This window comes from Bos indicus, chromosome 6 (genome assembly GCF_029378745.1).
Source record: "Bos indicus isolate NIAB-ARS_2022 breed Sahiwal x Tharparkar chromosome 6, NIAB-ARS_B.indTharparkar_mat_pri_1.0, whole genome shotgun sequence".
In the NCBI taxonomy this organism is placed as follows: domain Eukaryota; kingdom Metazoa; phylum Chordata; class Mammalia; order Artiodactyla; family Bovidae; genus Bos; species Bos indicus.
In genome coordinates this window covers 71,292,273-71,303,708 of record NC_091765.1, presented here as the reverse complement: position 1 = coordinate 71,303,708, position 11,436 = coordinate 71,292,273, and the positions used below count along the sequence as shown (strand labels likewise).

At 43.6% G+C, this 11,436-nt stretch overlaps 1 protein-coding gene across 2 annotated transcripts in view; it reads left to right on the top strand.

Annotated features, from left to right (window-relative positions):
- The first annotated feature begins 3,068 nt into the window (after nt 1-3,068).
- KDR (kinase insert domain receptor) overlaps nt 3,069-11,436 on the top strand; it is a 44,943-nt gene continuing 36,575 nt past the window's right edge. For both annotated transcript variants that reach the window (XM_070791437.1, XM_019962774.2), the window contains exons 1-3: nt 3,069-3,441; nt 7,098-7,191; nt 9,096-9,292. In XM_070791437.1, the coding sequence (XP_070647538.1) occupies nt 3,375-3,441; nt 7,098-7,191; nt 9,096-9,292 (358 nt within the window). In that variant the 5' untranslated portion in view covers nt 3,069-3,374. The remainder of the gene's footprint in view (nt 3,442-7,097; nt 7,192-9,095; nt 9,293-11,436) is intronic.

The following is an 11,436-nucleotide window of genomic DNA, read 5'->3' as shown; positions in this document are numbered from 1 at the left end:
AGCCTGTGTGTACTTAGCACCACTCTTGGTTCCTAAAGATGTCTGAATACCATTTATGGGAAGCTGAACACACTTGCATACTTGGAAAGGTAGTGATCTTACCTGTACTGCCTGATTAACTCACAAATCACTCCTTTGCAGCGGTGCCAGATAATGGGAGGGTATTGCACGTGGAACAGACTTAAAAAAGAAAAAAACACACTTTGTCATTTTTCATGAACACAAGGCACTTCTTTGTGCTGTGTGGGAGGGAATGTGGTAGACTGATTTCATTGAGATCCTGCCAAATTCTGGTCTTGTGGCCATCAAAGACGCATCATTTCCTCTAAGACTTCTAAGGGGGCTATTACCACGGGCCTGCAGGTTCTGGTTTGCATTCAGAGGAGACACTATCTTCTTAAGTGAGACGTGGAAAAGGAAGTGTCACGAATTGTAAATAAAGTTGAGAGAGAAGAATTGTTTGGAGATGGAGAAAAATTGCCTGCTCCAAACCAGGTTCCATCTCCCTCCCCCTTATCCAACTTTGCCAGAGTGCATCCTGTTTTCCTTGCTAAGTTTACTTGCAGGAAGAGAAGAGTTTCTTTTAAGTATACCCCTGGCCCTGACAAATAGCTCCTAGATTAAATATTAGTGTATTTATATAGTGCAACACCATGCCACTATTAAAAAGAACAAGATGGAGCCCTAAGACTTGATGTAGAATGATCTCCAAGTGTTTTTTTTTTTTTTTAAGTGAAAAAAGCCAACACTCAAATGGTATTTATACCAAGGCTACCCTTTGGAAGGAGGATCATGATATACCTTTATTTGCTTGGAAAAATAGGAAAGGTAAAAATGTTTGCCTCTGGGACTTCCCTGGTGGCTCTGTGGTAATGAGTCCGCCTACCAATGCAGGAGACAAGGGTTCAATCCTTGGGCCAAGAAGATCCCACATGCCTGGAGCAACTAAGCCTGTATGCCACAACTTCTGATCCTGTGTTCTAGAGCCAGGGAGCCACAGCTGCTGAGCCCGCATGCCACAGCTACTGCAACCTTTGTGTCCTAGAGCCTGTGCTCTGCAACAAGGGAAGCCACTGCAATGAGGAACCTGCACACTGCAACTAGAGAGCAGTCTTTCTACGCTCTGCTCACCGCAACTAGAGGAAGCCCACACTCAGTAGCCAAGATCCAGTGCTGCCAAAAATAAATAAATAAATATTTTAAAAATATGCTTGCCTCTGCTGGAGGAAAGACTTTTCATTCTAAAACTTTCCATACGGTTTCCATATGGTTAAAAAATAATTTTAACCATATACATGCATTACATTTCGAAGTTAAAGTATTTCAATTGTCAACCTGGCAAAGTAGAAGAGTAGATACAGTAAGGGCTTCCCTGGTGGCTCAGACAGTTGGATCCCTGGGTTGGAAGATCCCATGGAGGAGGGCATGGCAACCCACTCCAGTATTCTTGCCTGGAGAATCCCATGGACTGAGGAGCCTGGAGGGCTACAGTCCCTGGTGTCGCAAAGAGTGGGACATGACTGAGCAACTAAGCACAACACAGCACAGATATAGTCAGCTTAAAAAAAAAAAGAAGAAAAGGAAGACTTTACATTGATTGTGTATTTCAAGGAGGAGGAGTTTGGATTAGATGTAGAAATGAAATATTTCTAGCTCTCCATCTTCCTGAAAGATGGTCCTTTAAGTTTTCATTTAAAAGCACCAGGGAAGTGAGAAGTTGCTGTGCAGCACTGGGAGCCCAGTCTAGCTCTCTTTGATGACCTGGAGGGATGTGATGGGGGGAGGGGAGGGAGACTAGGGAGGGAGGCAATGTATGTATATTCACCACTGATTTGCACTGTTGTATGGCAGAAACCAACACAATATTGTAAAAAAAAATTTTTTAATAGAAAAAATAGGAAAAATAAAAAAGCTCCTGGAAAGTAAGAGATGGATCTAGAAGATCCTACTTAATGAAGTTAGAGGACATGTGCTGTCACTTCCCAGGTTTGGGGAGAAATGGAGAGAAAATAATACATGTGGTTAGAAAGGAATCCGAGTTCTCCTCTAACAGAGCCACCAAGAGTCTACACCTGCCGAGAAAGTCGAGAGGTTTGGCACAGACCGTTCCGGGTGCCCAGGGTCGGGAGCTTTGCTTCATTGCCCCTCCAGTGAAGCCCGCCGCTGCAGGCCTCCTTCCCCTCCGCCTAAGGGGATCCTGTCTGGAAGCTGTGCTCTTGAGAAGGCCCAGGAAGCGTCACGCTAGGGACTCCTGGTCAGGCCACACGGTGGACAAAAGCTCCTTTTCAAGGAGACACTCACACACGAACAAGGTACGCCAGAGCCCTGGGTACCTCCAGCTCCTGGGAGGCCCGAGATAGGTTTTTGGTGAAAGGTAGGTACAGGGGGAGGGTCTCAGATTTAAATGCTTTAGGGGGCGAGACAGGTAACTTGAGAACGTTCGAAGCCATCAGGTATAAGAGGAAATAGTGGGAACTTTGGAGAACTGGGCAAGTGAATATTCGGACTAAAGGCATTCAGATTCAGATTTTTAAACTACAACTGTGCTGGCCAAGCAAAACACTCGAGTCTGGCTGGAGTCACCACCAGGTTGCGATCCTGCGTTCGCTTCGGCTCAGTATCCGATTCTCCCGGGTTGCTTCAACCTGCCGCTGAGCCTCGGCCCGTCCCCCAGTCACTTCGGGCGCGCGCGGAGCCAAGACTGTCCCAAACTTTGGCGCGCCTCCTGACGGCGCAGTGTCCCTCGCCGGTCTCCCGGTGTTGCTCCCCAATATCTCGGGGGTTTGGAGGAGGCAGTGACCAACTAAATCTTGGAGTACCTCAGAACCCGTTGCGGGCTACATTTTCTTTCTGCCAGATATGGGGTTGTTGCACCCGGGACGTTCTCCCTTGGGCCACTCTGGGCCAGACGCAGTTGTGGGCAAGTGGGGGAGATGCAGAGATGGAGTGGGCGTGGGAAAGCACCGGATCCACGCACCGAACCCGGCTGAGAGGCGGGGCTGGTCTCGAAGGGAAGCCCCGCCCTGCATAGCCCCGCCCCCGCGCTCTAGAGTTTCGGCTCTGGCTCCCACCCAGCACTGAGTCCCAGGACTCCGAGAAAGCCGGAGGTGTATGGTTGCGTTTCCTCTGCCCGCGCGAGGCATCACTTGCGCGCCACGGAAAGCCAGGAGCTGTCCGGCAGCCGGGATCATCCTTTCCCACTGGCACCGCAGGCGCTCCTGCAGCCGCGGCCGGAGCTGGGGCACCCTCGCCCTGAGCGCCCCGAAGCCCTGCGCGGCTGCGCACGGTCCATCTCCGCGCCTTTTTGGCGGAGCAGGACCAGAAAGAGAACGGGCGCCTGATTTCTGGGCTTTGCGCCCGGCGCGAGGTGCGGGATGGAGAGCAAGGCGCTGCTGGCCCTTGCTCTGTGGCTCTGCGTGGAGACCCGGGCTGCCTCTGTGGGTAAGGAGCCCACTCCCTAGAGAGAAAACGGAGAGATCGGGTGCGGGCGGAGAGATAGGGATGAGGAGAGGACCTGGAAGCTGGACCTAATCGGGACTGGTAAAGCTGGAGAGGTGAAAGTGACTTGACACTTTGTGTTCTTTCTTTTACCAAAGAGGGAACTGAACTAGCCCAAGTTTACCCAGAAAGTTGGTAGTCTCTTGAGCCTAGTTCCATTTCCACGACTCTGTTTTCCGACGGGGACCTGGGCTGGAGAGTGTCCTGCAGAAGCCGATACACCCTCCGGCTCTTGGGAGGCGGGAGTGGGAAGGCGCCCCGGGCTGGCAGGCAGGAGGTGCCCCCGCAGGCGGGAACAGGCGGTGAAACCTTGTCCGGTTGCGCGCATCCTTGCCCGAGCGCGGGGAAGGAAGCCCTCTGGGAGCCAGGAGCCAGCTTGGCCGGAGGGCACCGTGCGCTCAGCTCTGCCTCTGTAGTAGTCGAAGCGGGACCCCTGTCTGATGGTCGGATGTTCCTTTTTGGTTCGAGCTCATCTATACACACCCACTGTATGAAGTGGGGTCCAGAGGAGAGCGAAACGTTTTCTTCTTCCTGGTGCAGGACAGCACTCTCTTCGAGGAGAGAAAGGGGAATGGGGCCTTGGACCCGGGGCTGTGACAGCTTCTGAAAGTGTCTCCAAGTAATAGACACCTTATTGTAAAACAGTTTTAGTTTAACATCTTTCAGAACGCTTTGGTCTTTTGGGTAAGCACACGGTCAGAAGTTCACGTTCTGAAAACTCTGAGCGATTTGGTACCTAGATTGGGTGCCACTCGTCACTCTCCTTGCCGTCTAAAATTTCTGTCCTTCAAGATTAGGAACACACATGCCCTTGTTGCAATAAATTTCCTTTCTCTCTCTCCCTTCTCCCCCTTTCCCTCTACCCCGCCTTTCTCTCTCATCTCTCTGTAGCCAGTTTGCTGGTTTCCAGATTTCCACTCTTCCGAGGGCCAGAAGGAAGAGGGTGAAAAAGCAAAAAAAAAAAAAAAAAAAAAGGCATAATTCAGGGGAAACTTCTTATAAAATTAAAATTCCTTATAAATTAAAGAATCACCTGTCTTTTTTTTTTTTTTTTTAAGGACACTCACATGCATATACAGTAACAGGGTTATCTGTCTGTAGTTACTGAATTTTCCTAATAATGACTTGGTTCATCCATGCCAGCTCTACCGGGGACACTCATTTGTCCCTGACAAGATCTCTCTCTGTCTCCCTTTAGGGGTAAAGAGTGAAGTTCTGGAACTTGCGGTTTGTTCTGTATTTCCCAAAGATGTGAGTTGCTTTTAAGCCCAGGGTGTTCCATAGCACAGCAGTAGGAACTGTAATCTGGTTGCCCTGAATATGATGATGAGGTTGCCCTTTTGGAGTGTGTGACATGCTTAATTGGATCGGGCTATAATTGATGCCATCAGATTTTAGAGACAGAGGCACTGTTGTTTCTCCTTCCTGTCTTTGAGCTGGAAGGGTAATAGTGCACAAATGAATTAATTTTGGTTATGGGATTTGAACATAGAAGAGCTTTTTATTGAGTAGCAGTGTATGTACTTCTTAGAGTTATTTCTTTAGAACTTTCTGAAAAGCAGAACTCAAACTTGCCAATGAAAATGAATGAAGCTTATTGGAGCAAAAAGAAATTGAGCGTTGGTCTACATGTATGAATTTGAAGTTATCATTATTGATAGCCTTGTAGAATAGTTTTTTGTTGGAGATACATCTCTAGAGTAGTATGATGTTGTTTTCGTTCCCTATGAATGGATAACTTTTTTTTTTTTTTTTAACATAGGAAAGAGTGTCCAAAGCGTGTGATAATCTGTGGAGGTGATTTACCAGAGATTTTCAGGAATGTTTTATTTTGGTGATGGTGGGAGCATAGCTTATTTAGAGCTTAGTCTTTACTACCATTTTTTTCTCTTGTGAATATGCACAAATAATGGATTGTTTCTCATTTGGGTCATCATGTGAATTGTATTAAGTTACTGTTTTTGACACGTTTCTCAACTGAGCATGTCTCAGTCACACTTGATATCTGTGCTCATCCAAATGAATTGTTTTCGTTTTCCTTTCCTTAAATGCAGGAGGGCTCGATTATTGGAAGACTTTTCTTTAGCTTCTAAACATTTTGCTTTACTGTTTGTCTACTTTGAGGGTGGTTATTTCCTTCATGTTGAAAAGTGCTCTGCTGAATAACTGAGCATTACCCCCCAGACCACAGCTATCCAAGAGTGGCCCATCAACCATTTTTGCCTGCCTCACCTGAAATGCTTGTTAAAAGGCAGATTTGTAGGCCTAGTCATATTGTGATACATGCTAAGGTTTAAGACTGCTGTCCCCGAAACATGTCAGGTCCAATGCCTATTAGCTTCTGAGATTTATTGATAGAACAATTTCCAGTTTTTAAAATAAAATTTGATATTAAGCAACAAATCTACTAACAATGTATTTTGCACATCTGAATGAGTGTATGAGAACACGTGTGATCAGTTGTTTGTTTTGCCTGCAGATGTTCACGCTGGGGTCCACAGAGTCAGTGCTCTGCACATTTACACTAAATATTTGCTCATACTTGTTTGTTCATACATTTTCATATTTGCTAATACTCTTTTATTTGCTCAACAATGTGAATCCCAGTTTAGGCCTATAGAGTCATTTGTTCTTAGTGGATGTGAGTTAAGGGTCTTATGAAACTTGGGTGCTTACCTAGCATCAATCACTTTTTAAGGTGGTGTTTTGAAAATCTGGATATCAATTAAGACCCTAGCATGGTGGACAGTTTTTCTTTCTCTGATGGTTTTTTAACACCTGGTAGCTCTTTGCATTTAGTTGGCAGAGATCTCAGTTTTCTTGCTGTGGAGTGACCCATGGCAAGGAAACTGTGTGGTATATTTAGGTAGACACTTTTCCTGTGTTCCACGCTTGGTGTCAGAACAAGCTCAACACTTTGATCAATAAGTTGAGATTCCCCACTTGCAATTCATTAGCATTATCCTTTTTAAAGTCCTGTTCTCTGAGGAAAAGCACATGCATATTATATGACATTGGAAAATGTTTCTTTTCTCAATTCCTCTCACCTAGTTTTAATGTACGATCGTTCAACCTTGGCAGTTCAGTTACCAGAGTAAGTGCATTAGAAAATTGATAAAGGAAAATAAGGTCATGGACATTTCCCACCAAAGTACATCGATGAACTATGTAGAAGTTGCTCTACGTAGTACTCAGTAATCAGCGGTTTGATCAACTAATGTGCGTCCTATGTTTTATAAAAAATGTCAGCGGGTCCTTTCCCAAAGGAGTGAGGTCATCAGATGAAGGTTCATTTGGTTTCAATGTCCCATATCCTTTTGTAAGACCTTGAAGTTGGCAGTGCAGGAAAACAGGAACTCCACCCTCGCTCCATGAATTGCAGAACTGTTGTGTTGGTTTATGACCATCTGCCCATTCTTCCTGTTATGACACAGTTTATGAACTTTTACTGGGAATGGTGAAAAGTAAATTCACAAGTTTTACACAATGAACTGCTGAAGAGGACTTTTAAAGTATAGAGTGTGTAATGTTTATGGAAGGTGTTTCCTATTGGCCCTGACTCAGTGGTAATTGCATTCATTTATTTAATTTGTTTCTAGGTTTTTCTAGTGTTTCCCTTGATCCCCCCAGGCTCAGCATCCAAAAAGACATACTTAGAGTTATGGCTAACACAACGCTTCAGATTACTTGCAGGTAAGGATTCCTTTTAGATTCAGATTTCCTGTGTCAAATATCTTATTGTTTATTAAAGAAAAAATAATTTTCATACAGCAGAATTATAATAGAGTCATTGTAATTGTTTATAAGTAGTGAGGTTTCTAAGAACTAAGGTAATAATGAAAACATGAGAAAGGTCTTCTCCCCGAAATTCTGTGCAATTTTACTGATATTTTTTTCCCCTACAGTCCTTTACCAGCACACATACAACCTGCTAACCATTATTGGTAGCACCTAGCATGTGGTATGTTATATATACTCTATCAATGTTGAATAAATAAATGTTATCAAGGATGTACCCCAAGAGTTAAAGAAGTTTGGGGACATATTTGTTATTCTCAGCATGGCTTTTGGACATCTGTTTAACATTTTTCAAGAACTTTATTTTATGATAAAATTCTGACTGTAGTAGCAATTTAATATTCAGTCATTAATATTACTGAGTGAATCTCATGCTCTGGCTTGAGGTTCTGACATGTCTGTCACTCACCAGCTAGCAAGAAGTCATGCTCTTGATTCTTGCTCACTGGGGAAATAGGTCGTCTTGACAAGAAAAAGAGGCTTTAAAATTTTGCCTTCCAGCCCCTACCGCAGGAAGAAAAGGAAGAGACCTTAGGGTTTAATGTAGTGATTATGCTTGTCAGACCCAGAGGCTTCTTGGGACCAGTGTGGCTTTGGTATGAAATGATGGGTGGAGGCAACCTTGCCCTCTGAGAAGAGTGCTGAGGGTCCACAAAGAACCTTGGGGCGCTTGTTGCCATTGTTTCTGCGTGATGAATGCGAAGTGTTCAGCACAGTGACACCTATCTATTTTAGCTTGCCGAGTGTAAAGGATACTCTAGTCCCCTTATCAAGGGTAGGTCACCAATACCCAGCCCTTGGGGAAGAAACATAGGAAGAGGTGCTGTTGGCTTAGCTTTCCTATTTCAAGATGCATTTCTCCATAGATTTTCCTCTTAACCACCCTTGACAAGATAGGTTATTTAAACCCCCTGAGATTCTGTACTCCTTTTATGTCGTGAAAAAAATGATAGAGTATGTTAAAAGTAACTTCATTAATGTCGCTGCAACTTGATGTCAAGTTCGCTAAAGAAGGGTCAGTAATGTTACATTTGTCTTCACGTTGACCGTCTTCTTTGGGGCTTTGCAGAGAAATTCTTCAGTGAAAGCAGTCTGTGTTTTAATGCTGTCCTTTCAACGTCCTGTGAGGCCCTTAGACAGTTGCATTGCCTTCTACCCTAACCTCACCTCTTACTCTCCCGACTGCCCATTCTTCTGTAGCTACTCTGGATTCCTTGCCATTCTCCTAACACTCCAGATAGGAATCCACCCCAGGGCCTTGATATCGCTGTTCCCTTTGCCTGAAGCTCTGTCCCCCTCAATATACATACGGCCCACTTCACCAAGTTGCCTCCCTCCAGAACTAGCTCTTCACTTGTTTCTTTGCATCTTCTAAATTTTCTTCATAGGACTTATCACTACCTTTTATACAATATATTTTATTCACTTTTTGAACACTTCACCTTCATTGAAGTTTATTTACTTTTTTTTTTTGCCTGTGTCTTCCAGTTAGACTGAGGTTCCATGAAGGCATTGATTTTAGTTTGGTTTGTTCGCTGCTGTATTCTCAGTCTTTACCAATGTTTGGCACATAGCACATGCTTAATAAATATTTGTTGAATGAATGAATGAGTTAATTTCTGAAATTAAGACTCTGCCTTTTTGTCATATTGTCCATAATATCCTGTAATCACAGGTAAAAAGGCTGTGAATCTGTCTGTTGAGGAGTTTGTATAATTTGGAGAACTAAACCTTCTATTTTCTTAGAAACAGCCTCATAGGCATTTCACTTAAATACTTGCTTGGAATGAATTTTTCAGGGGTCAGAGGGACTTGCAGTGGCTCTGGCCCAACAATCAGAGCAGCTCTGAGAAAAGAGTGGAGGTCACAGACTGCAGTGATGGCGTCTTCTGTAAGATGCTCACAATTTCAGAAGTGATTGGAAATGATACTGGAGCCTACAAGTGCTTCTACCAGGACACTGACATGGGCTCCGTTCTTTATGTGTATGTTCAAGGTGAGTGGTTAAATGCAGTTCGCTTCTCAAGTTGGTTTACCAGTTACAAAGCACAATAGGTGCACAGAAGAATTGAGGACAACAAAGGCTCGCTCTGAAGGCTGTCGGCCAACAGGAATCCACAGAATTCCTCACTCCTAAGCCCTCCTCTGAGGACAAGATTCAGTGATTTGTTCTGCAGCTTGGGCCCTGTTACACCTCTTTTACCCAATTAGTTCGGTTCTGATCTTTGTTTCTAAGGGAAGTCTGTGTTTGCAGCTGGCAATGGAGATTTATAAGAAGCCTTCTGATGTTTGAGGAAAAAAACCCTGAAATCCTTGAAAAGGAAGATTCAGGAATGAATTATGGAGCAGTTTCTGTGGGGAGATAGGTTATCTACAGCAGATTCAGAGATTTCCCCAAGAATGCACAGGGAATCAGCCAAGGGCTCTGGAGCTTTTTTGTTCATAAGAGCTTTTTTTCCCCCCTCTTACACTTTATGAAAAACAAGTTTCCATACACTCACGCAAATGAAGACACTGACTCAAAGAGCCTTTTGAAGACAGGATTTCTTTCCTTTGCTTGTGTGGTCTGAGATATTGGATGATGTGCCCTGTTATCCTAGAGCTTGCAATTTGGAATTTACACTGTGGAGGCCAGCTTACCATCCACATAGGGTGCAATACATGTCACGTGTATTTAGTATTTATTTATTTATTTATATAAATTTATGTTTTTTAATTGGAGGTTATTTACTTTACAATATTGTATTTGTTTTGCCATACATCAACACAAATCCACCATAGGTATACACATGTATTTAGTATTTATAATCTGAATTATTCTTTCCTTTGTGTTTCAAAAGTCTTATATTAACTTAATTTTCCTAGGAAAACTGACTTAACTAGTGAGATACCAATCATGTAACTTTGGTGGGTGTTAACTGGATAGTATAGTATTTTGCTTAGATATACTGAATATTTTTCTTTTCAGTAAAGATGAGCTAAATTTTGTTTATACATTTGTATACCTCTATACATCCCAGAGAATCTGAGGCAGATGAGGATGGCTTAGACTTTTTTCCAGAAGCATCTTTTACAGATCAGGGATTTCATCAGCTTTGGGAAGCACGCTTGCATATTGCCATCTACATTTCAGTAATGCAATATGGTCAGTGCAGTGGAGGACCGTCAAATAATGTATGTCACTCCTGGATTGCACAATATTTGAGAATTACTTTTGTGCAGGGTAAGCACAACCCAGGATAGATTCTGTGTCCTCCTCCCTTCTGCAGAAGTTGAAAGAGACAAGGCTCAGATCTTTGAGAATTTCTGGCTCCTTTTGATCTGGCAGTCTTGGGAGATCAGGCTTTCTCAGAAGATTGCAAGGATTTCCTGCTTTCGGGCTGTCTGGAAATACTACTGGGATGAACCTCTCCCATAATATCTCGTTATTTCCTTCTTCCCAAGTCAGGAAACCTGGAGACATGCGAAAATTCATTTCATGATTTCCAGTAAATATTTTATTTTGAGAGGATGGGTGGTTGTTTGGGTTTCTTTTGTTTATTTCCTTTTTGGGGGGTACTGAAATAGAATTGATTTACTGAATAGCTTTAGTCTTACGTCAAGGGGTTAATTTAGCTTCCAAACACTTGCTCTATAAGCAAGCTATGTAATATTTCATAGCATGTAGCTGAAAGATAGGTAATACTAAGAAGTAGCCATCTCCTGCACTGTTTATTTGTACACTGCCTGTCTTTGAGAATACCATCAAATTCTACTTCCTGTCTAAGCCTAGTGTTCTAGGAGGTGAGTTGTCCAAGATTTTGGTCATGAAGTTTAACAATGGAAAAGAAAACATTGAAGTATTCCCTGTGGATAGTCCTTTAATATCCCCTCTGGTCCCCACCTTACTTCCTTAGTCTTCTGACCCCATTCCCTCCAGCAATGATGGAGCCAGGAAGTGGGTCTTGGCCTCGTAAGATAATGGCTGTGGCATGTGGTGGCCTGGATTGGCTGCCTTTCTGTGTTTTCCAGCTGGGAAGGAAATCAAACTTCTGCTGTTGCAGGGAATTAGCTGCTTTTACCCTTTTGGTTTAATTAACTCTTTCTTCACTTGGACCAGTGACCTTGAAGAGCTGTGAAAATGCTTGGTCAGGTGTGTTG